The sequence below is a fragment of the Myxine glutinosa genome, chromosome 5 (genome assembly GCF_964187855.1).
Source record: "Myxine glutinosa chromosome 5, kmMyxGlut1.1, whole genome shotgun sequence".
Lineage (NCBI taxonomy): Eukaryota > Metazoa > Chordata > Myxini > Myxiniformes > Myxinidae > Myxine > Myxine glutinosa.
Genome location: NC_136265.1, coordinates 8372021 through 8392990, shown reverse-complemented (window position 1 = coordinate 8392990; position 20970 = coordinate 8372021). Strand labels below are relative to the sequence as shown.

The 20970-nt window shown below is 46.2% G+C and overlaps 1 protein-coding gene across 2 annotated transcripts in view; it reads right to left on the bottom strand.

Moving 5' to 3' along the window:
- LOC137427977 (anoctamin-9) overlaps positions 1-20970 on the bottom strand; it is a 58919-nt gene that overhangs the window by 12523 nt on the left and 25426 nt on the right. For both annotated transcript variants that reach the window (XM_078777556.1, XM_078777555.1), the window contains exons 7-19: positions 18966-19018; positions 17472-17551; positions 15648-15782; positions 15186-15282; positions 13709-13769; positions 13386-13468; positions 6699-6884; positions 6398-6559; positions 5612-5648; positions 5203-5308; positions 3522-3579; positions 1601-1698; positions 1375-1475 (exon numbers count right to left, since the gene is read on the bottom strand). In XM_078777556.1, coding sequence (XP_078633682.1) covers positions 1375-1475; positions 1601-1698; positions 3522-3579; positions 5203-5308; positions 5612-5648; positions 6398-6559; positions 6699-6884; positions 13386-13468; positions 13709-13769; positions 15186-15282; positions 15648-15782; positions 17472-17551; positions 18966-19018 — 1257 coding nt within the window. The remainder of the gene's footprint in view (positions 1-1374; positions 1476-1600; positions 1699-3521; positions 3580-5202; positions 5309-5611; positions 5649-6397; positions 6560-6698; positions 6885-13385; positions 13469-13708; positions 13770-15185; positions 15283-15647; positions 15783-17471; positions 17552-18965; positions 19019-20970) is intronic.

Here is a 20970-nt window from a genome sequence, read left to right as displayed (position 1 = left end):
AGAAGGAGGGCAGGGTGGGAATGGGGACAGGGAGGGAGAGAAGAGCGACCAATTGCATTTCTGTAAATACCACTGGACATTATCTGAACTAGAATCACCTGCTCCCAACAGGAGCGGTCAGGAAGGGGTCATGGTAGTCTATCTATGATTATTACTACCACAGCAGAGTACCCGCTCTACAGCATACGATATGTTCTTCTGGTGAATCCCTTTAAATCTTAGATGCAGGTGTCAAAAATCCTACATAAACGCAGCCATTGGGCCTTGGAGGCCCCACTAATGTACTAATGTACGTATTTGTGTAAAAGTTTTTTAATTTTCATGTTTTTGTGACTGAATTATTTGTAACCAAGTTATAGGAGCATATGAGGCTCATATCAAGAAAATAATGATATAACGTAGTAGTACAACAACATTTATGCGGGGCCTCGAAGGCCCCAGGCCTGCATTGGTGTCGGATTTTCGGGTTATAAGTGAAGAATGAAGATTTTCCCACGAGATTTTCCCACATTTTCCCACGAGATTTTCCCACATTTTCCCACGAGCCTGAATGAATTTTTTATTTATTTATGTCACTGAATCTTGTGTAACAACATGAAAGTTGGTGAAAATGAGGCTCATTCCAAAAAAAATTGTACAACATAGTTTTTGCAACAACAAAAAAACCTTGTGGGCCTCCGAGGCCCAATCACTGCATCCAAGGGTTAATTTGGCGGTCTATAGGCAACAGATCGCTTCCTCAATTGCGCATAAAAATATAAATAACACCAGTTTATGTACGTGAACCAAAAACATGCACACTGCTTATGCGCAAAAAAATTCCAATCGCACTTGCCTCTCGCCCTCCATTGCCCCTGCCGTACCACTCCTTCCAAAGGAAGAAAATGCCAAGATGGCAGATTATTTTATTCTTTTTCATTTCTAAATTTTATGCAATCAAACGAAACTTCACGAAACACACCTTCAGGGTGCCTTCATTAATCCCTGAAAGTTTCCGCTTCCTATATCAAATCCTCTCGGAAGAGTAGATGAAACATACAACATACACCACACACACCTTCCCTCCACTATATATGGATTGTTGGTGATGGCCTGCACATCTTACATCTTACAAATAAAACAGCGTACACCAGGGTGATGGGGAGGGTAAAAGGTGTAGAATCCAAAGTCATGCAGAGAAGGTGAGGAAAGGAAATGAAGGTGAACGTGGGAAAAATGGATGGACATTTGTGAAGGAAAAATATGCAGATGGAACATTTAGGAAGAGGGAAATAGAAGTGGAATAAACAAACATGGAGACGATGTAAATCGACCTCGAGAGCTTGTGTTCAGATTAGTTTAGTTCCAGGACGTATTCTTATAATTGGTATTTACCCATATCGAGGTACTCGAAGGTGAGCATGAAGGGGCCCAGGTGTTGCTTGCTGCGATCGACACCCCAGGACCAACTCCTAAGCCAGGACTTGCGCATCACCCTGAGAGTACCAACAACAAAGTCTTCATTAGTTATGAAGAACACTATCGTTACATAAGGAGTGAATGAATGAGGAAAAGACAATGTGAGTGAAGGAATGATTGATGAGCGAGTACCAATACGTACGGAATTGCATATTCCTTAATATTGGTGAAAAGCTGCTTCATTATAAGGACAATGGCCAGTTGGGTACAAAGGTCCACGAGACATCCACTGGGATGGCACTGAGAACATAGACAAATACAACAAGGTGTTTGCTGATCACATAGTTTGAAACATGAGTAAATAACTTCAATGTTTCTGGATCATCAACCAATGCCCATTTAATTAAAGCCTTATGTATGGGCCGACCGGATAGCTCAGATGTGGTGTACTCCCACTTGAGCTATCCAGTCTGGGTTTGATTCCCAACCCACCAACTATAAACTGTTGAATGGGTGCTTCGTGGGCCGGGTCTTCAGAGATGTTAAGCTCTGGACCCCTCCGCCAGCATCAGCTGGTAGACGTGAAATATCTCGTGGTGCCGTTCAAAAGGAGTAAGTGAATGTGTGCCGGTGTCAAAGTTCCAAATTCCCACCCAAACGTAAAGCACCCTGTGAGTGGACACCTGTCTGGGGTCAGTTCTCTTGTTGGTTGAAAGTTCTTCAATTTCGCTTACATAGTATTGTCGCGCGACCGCCTTTGATTAATATCAGGTGGTCACGGATGCCGATCGCGAAGGCCTTAGCCCCCGAGGCGAAAACTCAATGGCGGATTCTAAAAACCAACAGCTACACCAAAGTGCGCGGGATGGAGGGGAAAGGCGAGACCCCTGCAGCCTTACCTGTTAAAATCAACCACACGGAAACTACGTTCAGGTATATGTACAGAAAATAATATAAGGGTTTATTAAAGTAAAAAGGTAAGGACAGGAAAAGTACGCGCCGGTAATGAATATCCTAATCGGGACGTCCCCACATGACAGATCTCAAACACAGACGAGGGAAAGGAATACCAAAAGAAATGTCTTGTCATGCAATTGTGAACGCGCAACTCGGTCTTATCTGTCCGTCGTCTTCAATCTCCGTTGCCCACACGCGGCTCCTTTCGTCCAGCGGCACGCCTCGCTCCAAGCTCCAAAGCACCGAGCACCGAGCACCACGAGGCCGACCCTCGCGCACGGTCGACAAGCCAACTCGGATCTCACCGGGACTGCCAACAAACCGTGAACTGCGAACCGAGCTGGTCAACTGCTCGCAACTGCCAGGGCCAGGATCTCTGAACCGCTTGCCAACTGCTCTGGCTGGGAAAACTTCCACGCTCCTCAACTCTGGCAACTCTCTCACTCACTGCCAAGTCTCTCTCTGTCCTTCCAACTCGCTTCTTCTCATCGTGTTCAGCGCTCGCTACTATCTCCTGGGCGGTGACGTCAGCCTTGGCGTGCTGCCAACCAATCAGTCGCTTCTACCGAACCTCCCAGCTTCGCTCAGGCCCACGCCCACCGCGCCTCCCAACCTCGCTCCCTACTCCGTGGTCATAGCGCGTGCTATTCGAGGTGGATAGGCCCGCCAGAGGTGTAGGTGGCGGCGGCAATTATCGGCGGTGTCCCGGCCTGGTTTCCTTTTGCCGGTTCTCTTCCAGAGTCTCATCAGGGAAGGGAATTACTTAGTGTTGCTCTAAGGACCTGTCGGAATGTCTATGTTGGTCTGCAGTGCCAAAAGGGACAAAGGTTTGGCTAACCAGGTGAGGACACACAGGGGCTTTATTCTTTAATCCCTACTCTATTTAACACACGAACATCCAGGTATGTCCACAGGTATACATCTTAACCGACAAAACGCCTAAACATGAAGCTTATTACAAGTCAGATTCCTTACCACGACAGACGAAGCACGCTACCTATTCATATCTATCTGCTCTACATATCACTACCCCACCAGACATAACAGTATGTTTATGGCTCTCCATCAACATTTTCATCCTTAGGTTTCAGCATCACAAAGGAATGGCGATTCCATACAAACATTCCTGATATGTCCAAGATAATGTAAAATTTCCAACAACCAACCTCCTCCAGACGAAACTTCCCGAAAAGTCGTACGTAGGCACCAGGCCGTCCGTTAAACCTGTAAATGTGGACAAAATTAACTTGGATATTCAAACAAACAATATTTAACAACTAAGGCTTTCGGTTCTACAAACTACTAATCGTTAAATTATATATTGTTGAGGCTGTCGGGTCGGGGAGTTGCCAGGTCCGAAATCCCGACAAACTGCGTCAAATTACATATTGTCCTGTTCCTGGGGATTAAAATCATCCAAGGAAACGGATAGCCAAACGAGCTTAACACTCCGAGGCGTTCAGTCCAAACATAGCGGTGTTCTTTACATGCGAGGGAAAGGAGAGTGACGAACTTACCTTCAATTGTGGTTAACATGGCTGCAAGAGGAGACCCCCCAATATCCCCATGTATAGAACACGTGTGGTTGCCCAATGGTTTGGTAAGCATGACAATGGTGTTATCCACATGTCATGGCCTTCTCAGTCACCAGATCTGCATCCAATCGAGCATTTATGGGATATTCTGGGACGACGCCCGAGATAGCGGGTTTTCCACCTTCATCAAACAGGTGTAAGTCGATTGACTTTCTTGGGGAAGAATGGTGCCGCATCCCTCCTGCAGAATTCCAGACGCTGGTGGACCCCATGCCACGACGTATACAGGCCGTACTGGCTACACGTGGTGGCATAATGTCCTATTAAGTGATTTTACATTGGGGTTTACATTTTTTGTTCGCTACTTGTACACACACACACACACACACACACACACACACACACACACACACACACACACACACACACACACACACACACACGCATACACACACACACACACACACATACAATACATATACACACACACACACACACACACACACACACACACACACACACACACACACATATATACAATACATATAGACATGATGGGCATGTCTATATGTATTGACACCAAAGACATGGGTGACACCGTCACAATTTCGGTCTTTGAGGCCGGCCGATAGGCACAGTGTGACCGGAAGGGACGAGGTTCTCCTGACCACGTGGCCCTTGACTTGGTTTGTAGAAGTAGAAGTAGAAGACGGGGAAGACCGAGAAAGACTTGGCTAAAGATGGTGGAAGAAGAAATGCGGGCAAGGGGGTTAACAAGGAGAGATGCAGAAAATAGGGCAAAATGGAGAAGATTGTCATGGGGCCCGCAAGGCTAACCCCCGCTCTCGCAGGGAAAATGGCCTTAAAATGCATGTTGTTGTTGTTGTATATAGACATACACACACACACACACACACATATATATATATACAATACATATACACATATACACACACATGCACACACATACATACACACACACACACACACGCATACACACACACACACACACACGTACATACACACACACACACACATATACGTACATACATACATACACACACACACACACACACACACACACACACACACACACACACACACACACACACACACACACACCCTCTAAAAAAGCATGTGTTGATAAAGTACAGTATACATGTTCGAGGAATGACGAGTCTAATTCAGAGGTTTTATGTTTTTTAATTACTAAACGATGATGTCTCATAAAGAATCCGAAAAAGTAAGGGGGCACTGCACTAACACGGAGGGAATAACGTGGGGTCACCGTCAGCACGGAAAGTGCGCTCACCTGCCCAAAAAGAAAGCGACGTAGAAAATGGAACTGAAGTTGTTAATGAATTGATAAATGAAGTAAAGAAGAGCAAATGTTCTTTGTTGTTTCTCTCTGCCAATCTCTGTGAACGATACAAAATGACGTGCAATTTCACGATAACAATGGCAGTCAATGTACACAAGGACCTGTCTAACTCTGTTCGTCCAGGTTAACAATCAATAAAAGGTCACCAAAGTCTCTCAAAGGTCATCTGGTTCTGAAAACATTCCACAACTACCTTTTAACCAGGTTACCCTGTGGCAGGTTAACCCAACCAGGTTCGATAACATCAGGTTGGTTTGATGAGGTCAACAAAAGTTTTCTCTTTCAAAGACTCGTTTTCATGTCTGACAAAGCTAAATGTACAAAGGAGGAGCTCAGTTACCTTGTTTTGATAACCACATGGCCAAGCACTTGCAAATCTGAGGGACACAGGAAGTTTGGATTTGTTAACCACAATGGGAATTGGGTCAGCAGCAGTTATAGATCAGGGAGGGTCCGAGGGAAACGAGAAGACCAATCCAACACCATCCATGGGTGGATTAATATATGGATTCCAACAAGGAAAATATATAGTTTCTTTAAATACAACATTGTAGAGAGCAGGCAGACAACCTATGGCATATACAAAGTGGGGAGAGCTGTGCACAAGAGGACAGGAAGTGGCATGGGACAAAATCAAACCATAACAAGCGTTACGCCTAGGTCCCTCGTCGGTGAAGTGATGCGAGTTGACAAAGTGGAAGACGCAAGGCGGCCATCTTGGATTTTGACGTGGCGACCCAATTTTCAATAGCGTTCTCCCTTATGCGTAGATACACCCACACACCAGATTAGAAGTTAGTAGTTCGTTTATTTTTCCAAGATATTTCACTCACAAGGTTCAGACATACATGGCATCAGACATACATGGCGGCGACCATCTTGGATTTTGACGTGGGTTGCACCCACACACCAAATTTGAATGCGCTCCTTCACTTACGCACGCACGTACGCACGCACGCACGCACGCCCGCACAGACGGACGGACGGACACACGGACGGAGGGGAAAACCATAGTCCCCCTTTCGCTCCGCGGTGCAACAGGGGACAATGAACACACGGAGATGCTTACAATGCAGCACCCCCTGCTGCCACCTAAATGAGATACTAAGTCCTGGCATGTACACACCTTTCCAAGCACCTCGATGAAGAAGAAGTGGAGAGCTCCACTGCACCCCATTACCAGGATGGATGAGATCGAGATTCCTCCATTCCCGCTGTGTGCGAAGTACTGTCGAAGCATCACTCGGAATGCCACGAGAAGGTAAGCGGCTCCGAGTTCCATACCTATCTGGACAATCATCAAGTTCACACTTAGTTCGCCATTTTACACAAAATGTGCTGAATGGTATGTTGCGGTGGTGCAGAAGCTAAGAAACGTTGTAAACCAAAAGGTGTGCAACAAGGTGTCCAAATGATGACAAACTTACCATCACCGCACTGCATAGAGACACCCAGAACCACAACCGCAATTTTGTTTTCCAAGACTTTTGTGGACGAGGTGCAACAACTCGTTGGTTCTCCTTTTGCTTTGCATTTCCGCTGTGAGCACGACCTGCGCCCTCGTGCTTCCTGAGAAGCAAGGCATCCGTGAGCAGGCCGAGCACGAGGTCATCCTGCGGAGACAGACGACCAATGAGGTAAAGCTCTTCATCTCGTCAAGTGCACCTGTCACAAAGAGGTGCAAACGCCCGGACAGGAGGAGATGGTTCAGAATGCAAAACCTGCAATCGAATGCCCAATTGTTTTTATTCTAACAAAATGTTCTAAGTCCATATTTACCTGAATTTCCCTCTCGAAACACAAGCCCCAATCACATCCCTCATCCGTAACTGGAAGGAACAGGTAATCGGCTCCAACATAATAAATTATACCAGGTGGCTGGAATGCTGGCTAAGATTTCAATAAATTAACTCTCATGCTCTTTCTGCCAAAGAAAGCTGCAAAAAGCAACAAGAGAAGCTGCACAAGGTAGACCCTTCCCTGTTTGAAACCCTACCTGGGTTCCTCTACAGCTGTAAACATTCACAAGTAGCACATACATGAGAATCCCACTGCTACACCCTTTAGGCCCTCTCCTGTTTGAAACCCTACCTGGGTTCCTCTACAGGTGTAAACATTCACAAATAGCACATTCACTACACCCTTTAGGCCCTTTCCTGTTTGAAACCCCACCTGGGTTCCTCTACAGCTGTAAACATTCACAAGTAGCACATACATGAGAATCCCACTGCTACACCCTTTAGGCCCTCTCCTGTTTGAAACCCTACCTGGGTTCCTCTACAGGTGTAAACATTCACAAATAGCACATTCACTACACCCTTTAGGCCCTTTCCTGTTTGAAACCCCACCTGGGTTCCTCTACAGCTGTAAACATTCACAAGTAGCACATACATGAGAATCCCACTGCTACACCCTTTAGGCCCTCTCCTGTTTGAAACCCTACCTGGGTTCCTCTACAGGTGAAAACATTCACAAATAGCACATTCATGACACCCTTTAGGCCCTTTCCTGTTTGAAACCCTACCTGGGTTCCTCTACGGGTGTAAACATTCACAAATAGCACATACATGAGAATCCCACTGCCACACACCCCTTAGTCCATTTCCTGTTTGAAACCCTACCTGGGTTCCTCTACAGGTGTAAGCATTCACAAGTAGCACATACATGAGAATCCCACTGCTACACCCTTTAGGCCGGCCCTTTCATATTTGAAACCCCACCTGGGTTCCTCTACAGGTGTAAACATTCACAAATAGCACATACATGAGAAACCCACTGCTACACCCCCCGTCAGATGCCGAACTGGTTTCATCACTTGTTTGCGAATCATCAGTGACAGTGTAGACAGACACGCGTACCATGGATGCTCCCATGTATGTACCACGTGCAATGCCAATAATAATCGTCATATGAATATCATTAGGCCCAATCTCTCACCTAATCTGAGCCGCAGCTGGGAGCATCTTGCTCAATGACTCCCTCATCAACAATCATTCTTAACATCCCCAAAAAATCAAACCATTTTCATCAAAGTTAATATTGCATGACGTGTGGAAAAGTAATGAAAACAGTCGGTCTGTTGGCGTTCCCATCTGAATCCCTGGTTCATGATGTGGGTGGGCCCGGGTTCAAGCCCCACGTAACATACGTGCTTGTCCACTGTCTAACATGACCTTGAAATTAATGCAAAAGTATTAATTTATTAATTGCCTCTAAATCTTGTGTCCCAAACCCATCCCTCTCTGTACCCACCGTACCCAGTCGTACCCAGCTGCTCCTAGACTCTGTCCTTTCCTCCTGACAAGGTGGAAAAGTTTCTGTCAACCCTCGACTCTGATTCTGCAACTGGACCTGACGGCATCAGCCCACGGGTCCTAAAATCCTGTTCTTCCACTCTTTCACTCCCTCTCTCTGTTCTCTTCACCCTCTCTTTTGCTCAAGGTCATCTGCCATCTGCTTGGAAATCTGCCCACATCACCGCTTTGCACAAAAAGGTGCAAAAACAGATCCCAGCAACTACAGACCAACCAGCCTTCTCCCAATTATCAGCAAAGTCAAAGTCAAAGTCATTGCTTCAGATATGAAATCTTTCCTCTTCTCCAATGGCTTGATCTCTGATCATCAATTTGGTTTCAGACCAGGTCACTCTACTCTGGACATGCTGCTTCTGCTGCCTTAACAATGGATTGAGGCCCTCAATGCCAAACAGGAAATTAGAGCTGTCTCCCTTGACATCTCCATGCCTTCGATACGGTCTGGCACCCCGCCCTGCTCACCAAACTCTCCTCCTTTGGTATCCATGGAAATCTCCACGCATGGCTGGCGGACTTCCTCTCTAGTCGTAGTCAACGTGTGGCCCTGAATGGGTTTCTCTCAACTCCTCTTCCTGTTCAGGCTGGAGTTCCCCAAGGCAGTGTTCTGGGCCCTGTGCTTTTTCTGGTCTACATAAATGATCTCTCTGACTCTCTTGAAAATCCTCTCTATCTCTTTGCTGATGACTCTACTCTCTGCCGCTCCATTCCACATCCCTCAGATCAGCAGTCTGCAGCCTCCTCACTCTCTGCAGACCTGGACAAAACCACAGACTGGGCAAACAAGTGGAACATGTCTTTCAATCCTGACAAATCTCACACTCTTACGATGTCTCTCCGAAAAGACCGACTGGACAACCCTCCCAGCCACTTTCTGAATAATCCTCTCCAAGAAGTTCTGTCACTCAAGCTTTTGGGTCTCACTATCTGCCACGATCTTTTCTGGGAAAACCACATTTCAAATCTGGCCTCGAAACCCAGTCGCCGACTGGGCATCCTCCGTCATGCGAAATCCTTCCTTGGCACACCTGAGCTCCTCACCACATACAAGGCTTTCATCCGCAGCTCAATGGAATACTGTTCTCCCCTCTGGGCTGGTGCTCCTGCTTCACACCTAGCGCGTCTTCATGCTGTTGAAACCAAAGCATTCAGAATCATTGGAATCTCCCGCGATGAAGCTAACTCCAAGAGCCTTTCACTTACTCACCGCAGGCAGGTTGGTTCTTCTTCTATTTTTTTTTTTTTTTTTTTTTTTTGTAAACTGAATCGAGGCTCGTGAAAGCTAACATTTACTTCTCAAACAAATCAACCAGACAAACAAAATATATAAAAAGAGGGAGCGGAAGACAAGATGGGGAGAGAAGGGGAAGCACACAAAAACAACATTTGAGAGCAGGGAGATGTGTGGAAGGGAGAGGGCTTGGGGGGAGGAGGCGTGGGAAGGGGGGCGGGGAGGGAGAAGTATAAAACACAAGGACACCAAGGACTTCCAGGACAGAAGTTGGTATTTCAAAAAAGTGGAATTGGGGTGAAATTAGCAGGGGTAGAAAAGATCAAGGTTTTGGATGGGGGAAGATAAGAGATGGTGGTGAACAGCTGTTTTAAAGACCTGGAGGGTGGAGTGGGATTGAAGAGAGTGAGGGAGTTTGTTCCAGAGGCGGGAGAAAAGAGGAGTGAAGGTGAGCAGAGAGTCTTGATTTTGGCAGTTTAACCATAAGAGGGTTTCAGGCAGATCTTGTGCGACCTGTAGGAATATTTGCGGGACAGAGCCCAGAGAGAGCTGGGGGGGGCAAGGCCAAAGAGGAGTCGGTAGAAGACGGAAAGACCACCAACCTGCCTGCGGTGAGTGAGTGAGAGGCCCTTGGAGTTAGCTTCATCGCGGGAGATTCCAATGATTCTGAATGCTTTGGTTTCAACAGCGTGAAGACGAGCTAGGTGTGAGGCAGGAGCACCAGCCCAGAGGGGAGAGCAGTATTCCATTGAGCTGCGGATGAAAGCCTTGTATGTGGTGAGGAGCTCAGGTGTGCCAAGGAAGGACTTCGCACGACGGAGGATGCCCAGTCGGCGACTGGCTTTGGAGGCCAGATTTGAAATGTGGTTTTCCCAGGAAAGATCATGGCAAATAGTGAGACCCAAAAGCTTGAGTGACAGAACTTCTTGGAGAGGATTATTCAGAAAGTGGATGGGAGGGTTGTCCAGTCGGTCTTTTCGGAGAGACATCGTAAGAGTGTGAGATTTGTCAGGATTGAAAGACATGTTCCACTTGTTTGCCCAGTCTGTGATATTGTCCAGGTCTGCAGAGAGTGAGGAGGCTGCAGACTGCCGATCTGAGGGATGAAGAATGGAGCGACAGAGAGTAGAGTCATCAGCAAAGAGATAGAGAGGATTTTCCAGAGAGTCAGAGAGATCATTGATGAAGACCAGAAAAAGCACAGGGCCCAGAACACTGCCTTGGGGAACTCCAGCCTGAACAGGAAGAGGAGATGAGAGAAACCCATTCAGGGCCACACGTTGACTACGACTAGAGAGGAAGTCCGCCAGCCATGCGTGGAGATTTCCATGGATACCAAAAGAGGAGAGTTTGGTGGGCAGAGCGGGGTGCCAGACCGTATCGAAGGCACGTTATATGTCAAGGGAGACTGCTCTAATTTCCTGTTTGGCATTGAGGACCTCCATCCATTGTTGAGACAGCAGAAGCAGCATGTCCAGAGTAGAGTGACCAGGTCTGAAACCAAATTGATGATCAGAGATCAAGCCATTGGAGAAGAGGAAAGATTTCATGTCTGAAGCAATGATGGATTCCATGACTTTGCTGATAATTGGGAGAAGGCTGATTGGTCTGTAGTTGCTGGGATCTGTTTTTGCACCTTTTTTGTGCAAAGCGGTGATGTTGGCAGATTTCCAAGCAGATGGAAGATGACCTTGAGCAAAAGAGAGGGTGAAGAGAACAGAGAGAGGGAGTGAAAGAGCGGAAGAACAGGATTTTAGGACCCGTGGGCTGATGCCGTCAGGTCCAGTTGCAGAATCCGAGTCGAGGGTTGACAGAAACTTTTCCACCTTGTCAGGAGGAAAGGACACAGAGTCCAGGAGCAGCTGGGTATGGTGGGTACCGAGAGGGATGGGTTTGGGACACAAGATTTAGAGGCAAACACAGAGTTGAGGCATTCAGCTATTTCACGTGCGGAGTCAGCCGTGTGGCCATTTGAAGTGAGGGAGGGGATGGAGGGGGAACAAACACCAGAAACAGATTTGACCAGACGCCACCAGGATTTGGAAGAGGGAGACAGATAAGAGAGTTCGGTCCTGAGAACGGAGAGATATTGTTTCCTGGCTCTCCTGAGGTTGGACACACACTTGTTTCGGGCTTTGTGAAAGGAAATGAGATTTCCTTCCGTTGGATTTGCTTTCCAGGAGACGAAAGCAAGTTGTTTCTGGGCAATAGCCTCACCACAAGATTCCGTGTGCCATGGACGGGAGGAAGGGTATGACAACTGAAGACGAGATGGGATAAATCTGTGCATGAGAGAGAGCAATTTACTTTGGAAGAATTCCCAGGATGAGTTGATGTCAGAGGCGGTAGAGGTGGCAGACCAGTCCAGATGATTGATGGCTGCTTGAAGACCGTGCCAGTTGGCCTGAGTGAAATGCCAGACTCGTCGACGCTGAGGAGGCTCTCTGAGAACGGTCAGAGAGATGTCCACTTTAACAAGCACATGATCAGAAGAGCCGATTGGAGCCAGAAGCATGAAGCATGAAGTCCAGAAGAGAAGATACTCCGTTGACTGAAATCCGGGTCGGGAAATTGACAGATTGTGTCAGTCCCAGTGAGTCACAGAAGTCCTTTGCTGAAGAGCCATGGCTGGTGAGAGAGGTACCCACCCCCAGCCAACTGGCATGGTGACAGTTGAAATCACCACATATGAGGAAGAGAGAGTTAGGATGGGTAGATAGAAGTTGGTCCATATTCTCAGACAGCGAGATGTAGATGGAGTCATCACTGTTTGGTGGACGGTACAACACACATATGAACAAAAGGTGGGAGCGAAGGGGAAGCCGTTGCCAAAGGTATTCCTGGGGGTGAGGTGGAGAGAGGGCATTGCAGGGCGAGTGAGGAAGAGAGTTTTTTTTATAAAGATAGCGACCCCACCTCCAGGACGAGGCTCAGGTATATCATACCGGAGGAGGGAGTAACCTGGGAGAGATACCAAGTCCTTGTGTTTTATACTTCTCCCACCCCCCCCCCCCCCCCCCCGCTTCCCACTCCTCCTCCCCAAAGCCATCTCCCTCCCACACATCTCCCGATGTCCCTGCTCTCAAATGTTGTGTTTGTGTGCTTCCCCTTTTCTCCCCATCTTGTCTACCACTACCCTTTTCATATACTTTGTTTGTCTGTTTGATTTGTTTGTGTGATAAATGTTAGCTCTTTCACGAGCCTCGATTCTGTATACAAAACAAAACAAAACAAACAAAAAAAAGTACACGGATGTATCCTGAAGTCCTTGTCCTGCATGCGATACATGTACGAGCTCCTCCATTCTCCTTAGAACAACACAAATGCGTGCACGCACGCACACGTACATGAGTTCAAATTATTTTATGGACACGCACATCAAGTGGCATGTATCACGTGTGCACACCCTGCGCAGTATGTTTTGCAATTATCTCGCCTAACGTCACGGTGTAATGCAGTCACGTGACATGTAGTTAGAATCACATGACGTTGGACCGTGGGGGTGTGACGATAAATTGCACACGGATGACAGAACGCACTCACATGCACCACTAGGGGGTGACATTTCTTACCTCTTCACCCCCCCAGGTGTGCAGCTCCCATCGAGCAATGAGAGCCATGTTCCTTCGCTTCCAAAACTCGAGGAATAACGCAGCTAGGTGTGAAAATAAGCCAGCACACCCGTGCACACACACACACACACAAACACAAACACAATCATTGATGGAAACTTTCAGCACAATAAAATAATGTGGAGAGATAACTTCAACATAACTTGCATTCAGGGACAGGTATGCAAATTAATCATTCCAAAAGGAATGAGTGAACCAGCATATTTCATTGATAAAATGATGTGGGGATTGAATAATAAGGGGAATGAATGTGCTAGAATTACCCCAAACCGACATGAAAACAGCAAAGAAGACAGTCGCCATGTTATCAAACATGTGGTTAATCTGCGGGTAACAAAACGCACGTTAATTAATCCATCAGAGTGATTCCGCGATCTGGTCATCATCTACTGATCTACATCATCTAAAGATCTACTGATCTACATCATCTACTGATCTACATCATCTAAAGATCTACATCATCTAATTATCTACATCATCTACGGATCGACATCATCTGCTGATCTACATCATCTACTGATCTACATCATCTACTGATCTACATCATCTACTGATCTACATCATCTACTGATCTACATCATCTACTGATCTACATCATCTAATGATCTACATCATCTAATGATCTACATCATCTACCGATCTACCTCATCAACCGATCTACATCATCTGCTGATCTACATCATCTGCTGATCTACATCATCTGCTGATCTACATCATCTACATCATCTACTGATCTACATCATCTACTGATCTACATCATCTAATGATCTACATCATCTACTGATCTACATCATCTAATTATCTGGTCATCATCTACTGATGTGGTCATCATCTACTGATCTACATCATCTAATGATCTACATCATCTACTGATCTACATCATCTACTAATCTACATCATCTACTGATCTACATCATGTAATGATCTACATCATCTCCTGATCTACATCATGTAATGATCTACATCATGTAATGATCTACATCATCTACTGATCTACATCATCTACTGATCTACATCATCTACTGATCTACATCATGTAATGATCTACATCATCTACTGATCTACATCATCTACTGATCTACATCATGTAATGATCTACATCATCTACTGATCTACATCATCTACTGATCTACATCATCTACTGATCTACATCATGTAATGATCTACATCATCTACTGATCTACATCATCTACTGATCTACATCATCTACTGATCTGGTCATCCACTGATGTGGTCATCATCTACTGATCTACATCATCTACTGATCTGGTCATCCACTGATGTGGTCATCATCTACTGATCTACATCATCTACTGATCTGGTCATCCACTGATGTGGTCATCATCTACTGATCTACATCATCTACACGGTCGTGCTTTAACCAGCGTAGACCAAGGGGCAAGTCACATGACATGCTCTGAAACGACACATTTCATTGTAGAACTACAGCATTCCTCAAAATAAAAATGTTTGGCCTTCTCATTTAGGCTTCAAAAAGTTATCAAGTGCAGGTAAATTAATCAAATGCAGAGTAACTGCATCTTGTGTGCTTCTTCTTCCCTGTAGAGCTGAGATGGAGGTCGGCACACCTGAATGCCCAGCACAACCTGACCATCTCGTGACCTCGAAACCCTAACGGCACGACTGTCAATCAAACAGGTGTAATCTTTCATCAAGTCTCCACCTTATGGAGAGCGGAACCACACGGTGCGTTAACGAGTTCAGACGTGGAACTGTCACCTTTGCAAAGGAGCAGGTGTCCGAGAGGCGCCAGTAGGGACACTGCTTGTCACATTGCGGACACATGACCACTTCTTTGGCCTGACATACCTCCTTGCTGTTCAACACAACAACGCAACAATGACAACAATGACAACATTTATTTAAAATAAAATAAAAACAGCAGGGTACGATGGCAGGAAGAGGTGTCATCCCAAATCCCATATACGGTACCTACAACTCCAACTTCAAATGTTCATTTACCTGTTCTATCAGATGTTCCTTTACCTTTTCTATCTCCATTGTTGCAGTTCCAAAATAAAGGTTTTTTCATTCATAAATTCATTAATTTATTCGTTCTTTTCATATGCGGAGGTCAAAACTCATATAGAGCGGGGTCACACAGGAAGACAATGTGATGATGAGGTGGAGGGAAATGGAGTACGAGGGTCAGACAATAGGCGACAGTTACCAAGACATTACCTGACCGTGTCCGCTCCGGATGTACAGAAACCGTAGATGAATACAATGAGGCCTACTAGAGCAGCAATTCCTAGCATTCTGGTGTACAGACTCATCCAGGCAAAGTACAAGGCCACCTGCTCTCCAAAGTACAGCCTGTGACGACACACACACACACACACACACACACACACACACACACACACACACACACACACACACACACACACACACACACACACACACACACACACACACACACACACACACACACACACACACACACACACACAATTATGGTATGCCAAGGTAAATAGCCCGGAAGTTTTATCAGAAAAGGGTAGCGTAACAGCCACAGGGTACTGGGGGCAAACTACGTGGGTTTATGCGTGACCTCAAGTGTCAGACAAACTACTGTAACTGTGTGGTCTCATGATAAAAAGCATAGTACACCATCTACATTCAATATACACAAAAATGCAGCCATTGAACCCCCACCCTTTTCTCATGTGTCATGTGACCCCCCACCCCCCTCCCTCCCCCTCCCCCCCTTCCCCCACCCCTCCTCCCCTCCCCTCCCCTCCCCCTCCCCTTCCCCCCCCCCCCATACATTGTAGCATCATCTCAAGCCCTTTACAACCTATCTTCCCCCACTAACCCCTCGCTCTCCCCTCAATCGTCCCGCTTTCCCTTCGTGATACTAAATTTACTTCCCACCGCTTACATACGTAATATGTAGATAGCACCCCTGAATAAAGTTGGGTTGCTTGTTAAAAATTATTGCCTTTGCAGACAATTAATTAAACCAATTTTAAAAATAACGGAAAAACGAATTAATGGAAAAATGAAATAATTGAAAATTGAAGAAGAAGAAAAAAAAAGCTAAAATTGTAAATAAAAAAATATATATCTATCTATAATTCCAGTAATCTCTGTGTGTTTGTTTGTACGTTTGTACGTTTGTACGTTTGTTTGTTTGTCTGTGACCGCTGTTTCTCGACAACCACGGGTCCGATATACTTGAAACTTGCCAGGTATATTGCTGGGGACCCGAGGATGTGCCTTTTCAAGGTTTGAAATTAATCGGACAAGTACTTACCGAGCTATGGCGATTTAGCCGTTCGCCGTTCGCTTTGGCGTTGCGAATGGACCAAACCATTGCATGTAAATAGAGGGGGGGGGGGTTCTGTGGTCGTTGCGAATGGACCAAACCATTCATGTAAATAGAGGGGGGGGGGGTTCTGTGGTCGTTACTGCCACGTGGTTTCAAAGTTTTTTTTTGTTGTTGTTGTTTGCACGCATGTTTTTTTGCACCCACGTACGGGCACGCCCTAGGATGTTTACACACACACACCCCTACACAAATTTTTTTTTTTTTTTTTTTTTGGCAAGGAACGGGCACCCACGTACGGGCACGTCCTAGCTTATATATAGTACGGGCATGCCCTAGTATTTGAAAATTGGGTAAAAACTAAATCAAATAATTACAAAAAATAAATAATAAATGGAATTTAAAGACTAAAGAATGCCCTCCAGGAACAATAATTACTGTTTACCACTACCATCTGAGCGCTCCTGATGCTGGGGTCCCATGTTCAAATCTCAAATACCACATTCTTGCTTCTTCGCGTCTAAGGCTGATAAAGGAGCTTCTACAGTCGATCTACAGAGGATGGATCTCTGAAGGACACAAAAGGAATGTTATTCAAGCCGGTAGATCCTTCCTCATAAAGCAAGTGCTAAGATCACTAAATGAAGCAGGACTCTTCATAACTATTCTGAACTATATCCGTCGCGTCTCTCCCATCCCATCTCCTTATCTGTCCATCCTCTCCAAATCCTCACCTGATTGCGCCGAGAGGTTGAGGTCGAAACACATTGCGCCAGCCGGTCCATACGGAATGCAACTTCGACTTGAACTTTTTCTGTCATTGCAACAGAATTGTAATTATGAACCATTGCCGTTTGCAACAAGAGGAAGCAAGTCTGAGTGCGGCGCAATGACAGCGAGAGAGCTCAGATTGTGACGCACGACGGAATGGAGTGACGCGCGACGGATGGAGTGACGCGCGCCGGAATGGAGTGACGCGGGACGGAATGGAGTGACGGGCGACGGAATGGAGTGACGGGCGACGGAATGGAGTGACGCGCGACGGAATGGAGTGACGCGCGACGGAATGGCGCGACACGCGACGGAATGGCGCGACACGCGATGGAATGGCGCGACGCGCGATGGAATGGCGCGACGGAATGGCGCGACGGAATGGCGCGACGGAATGGCGCGACGGAATGGCGCGACGCGCGACGGAATGGCGCGACACGCGATGGAATGACGCGACGCGCGATGGAATGGTGTGACGCGCGACGGAATGGAGTGACGCGCGACGGAATGGCGCGACGCGCGACGGAATAGAGTGATGCGCGACGGAATAGAGTGACGCGCAACGGAATAGAGCGGCGCACAATGGAATAGAGTGACACGCAACGGAATACAGTGACGCGCAACGGAATACAGTGACGCGCAACAGAATAGAGTGACGTGCAATGGAATAGAGTGATGCGCAATGGAATAGAGTGACGTGCAACGGAATAGAGTGACGCGCAACGGAATAGAGTGATGCACAACAGAATAGAGCAACGTGCAACGGAATAGAGCAACGTGCAATGGAATAGAGTGACGCGCAACGGAATAGAGTGACGCACAACGGAATAGAGTGACGCGCAATGGAATAGAGTGATGTGCAACGGAATAGAGTGACGCGCAACGGAATAGAGTGACGCGCAACAGAATAGAGTGATGTGCAACGGAATAGAGTGACGCGCAACGGAATAGAGTGACGTGCAACGGAATAGAGCGACGCGCAACGGAATAGAGCGACGCGCAACGGAATAGAGCGACGCGCAACGGAATAGAGTGATGCACAACGGAATAGAGTGACGCGCAACGGAATAGAGTGATGCGCAATGGAATAGAGCGACGCGCAACGGAATAGAGTGACGCGCAACGGAAAGAGTGACGCGCAACGGAATAGAGTGCCGCAAAAACGGAATAGAGTGACGCGCAACGGAATAGAGTGATGCGCAACGGAATAGAGTGACGCGCAACGGAATAGAGTGACGCGCAATGGAATAAAGTGACGCGCAACCGAATAGAGTGGAGCGCAATGGAATAGAGTGACGCGCAACGGAATAGAGTGATGCACAATGGAATAGAGTGACGCACAACAGAATAGAGTGACATGCAATGGAAAAGAGTGACGTGCAATGGAACAAAGTGATGCACAACGGAATGGCAATTTGTTCTACTCCACACACTCGAGATGCCACGATTGGACTCACATTGTGTAAAGGAAATGACTCCCTGATGTCGATTTTCTGAAAAATTTCAAAATCTGCACAGAGAACAGAATAAAGGATTCATGTCATGTCCTCCTTCTTGCACACGGTCGTGGGAAGCAAGGCGCTATCAGTCATGGGAAGCGGGATGCAAGCAGTCGTGGGAAGCGGGGCGCAAGCGGTCGTGGGAAGCAAGTGGTCATGGGAAGCTGGATGCGCATGGTTATGGGAAGCAAGGTGCATACTTGTCAACATTCAGATAGTTTGCATGAAAAATTTTAAGTTATAAAGGTAAGCAACACATATTCTGCATCTTTTTACTTTTCCTTTTGTGTGTTTTAGTTTTTTTCCTGTTTTGTGAAACTAGATTTCCTGTTTTGTGCAATACTTTCAACATTCAATTCCTAAATTCAAAAGAGTAAATATCATTGGGATCTCCCACCACGAATCTGAGTGTCTCCATCTGGTACTCTCAGATCGCAGCCAGCTTGCTGGCCTCTCTGTATTATACCATCTGCCTTTTTGGTCATGGACCCTTTGGCCCTCCAAGGTTTCTGCAGGACACACACGGTGTGCCTGTAACCTTTTTATTAAACTCCCACAATCTAGACTCACTTTGCACCTCCACTCATGTTCCTCTTTTGTCTCGCATGTGGAACCAACTTCCCCAGACTGTTCAATCACAAGGATACACAAGTAAACACAAGGATACACAAGGAAACATGGATACACGGGTACACAATAGGGTGGTCCACAGAAAAATGTAATATTTAATACTATTAAAAATCCATGCTCCACAAGGCTGCCCTTGTTCCTATGTTGAACCATGAACCATATTCCTATGTTCCTATGTTGAAGATCATATAAACCAAATATGAGGTCAATTGGAACTTATTTAGAGGTTGCTCAAAAAATAACATTTTTAATTTACCCTGTTTTTTTCAGATGGCAGAAACTCGCAGCTCTTCCACAGTTTGGTTGCTGGACAAGTCTGAAAAGGAAATAATATGTGGGGGACTACCAACCAAAGGAAACACATTGCAGGAAATGGTGTACCATCACATACAAGAACACCATACAGTTCGTGAAAGTGCCAAACTTAGTGTACAAGCTGTGTGTGCATACTGGGAGAAAGCACGAATTCCAGTGCAGAGAGTAGATTGCTGTGAGCGCCAACTTTTGAAGTTGTATGATGCCTACAAACTGGTAAAGAAAAATAGAACCAAGACATTCGGAAACTATAGAGTGAAGGAGCAAATGTTCAAAGATGATCTTCAATCCCTCCTCCATATCTCACCAAATGATGCGCTTGAGAAAATGACGAATGAAGAAGACAAAGCTTTCCTTATCATGCAGCGTGAGGATCCCTCAAGTTCACGTATGGGATCTGTGGACAACACTCTGGCAGTGAAGGAGAACAGAAAGCGTATCAGGCTTGAGAATGAAGATAAAAGAAAGAAGAAACATGATGGTGGTGGTGGTGTTCTCCAACAGCAAGACTCCAACAGCAATGCAATCTGTTCCATCAATATCGGCTGTGGTTGATGATGATGATGAGTCTGAGATTGAAAGCTCCGATTCAGGGGACAATGAATTCAAACTCCAAAGTCCATGTTCTGCCAAACAGGCGAAAAAGGCTCTCATGAAGGTGATCACTCCAGCAACAGTGGCAACTCTGGACAGAGTAAATCTCTCAGATCGGCATGCTATGTTTGTGGCCAGTGCTTTTGCACAATCTCTTGGTCATTCCATTGAAGAGATTTCTCTGTCACGCAGTGGAATTCGTCGTGCTCGAATTCGTGGAAGGGAAATAATGGACACTGAAGAAACGGCAAATTTCTCATGTAATAGCGCACTCCTACTACACTGGGATGGGAAACTGCTCCATGATTATACTGGCAATCACAAAGAATCTGTTGATCGGGTAGCGATACTTGTAACTGGTATGAATACCGAGAAGTTGCTTGGAGTCCCAAAAATTCCCCAAGGCACTGGTGAGGCACAAGCA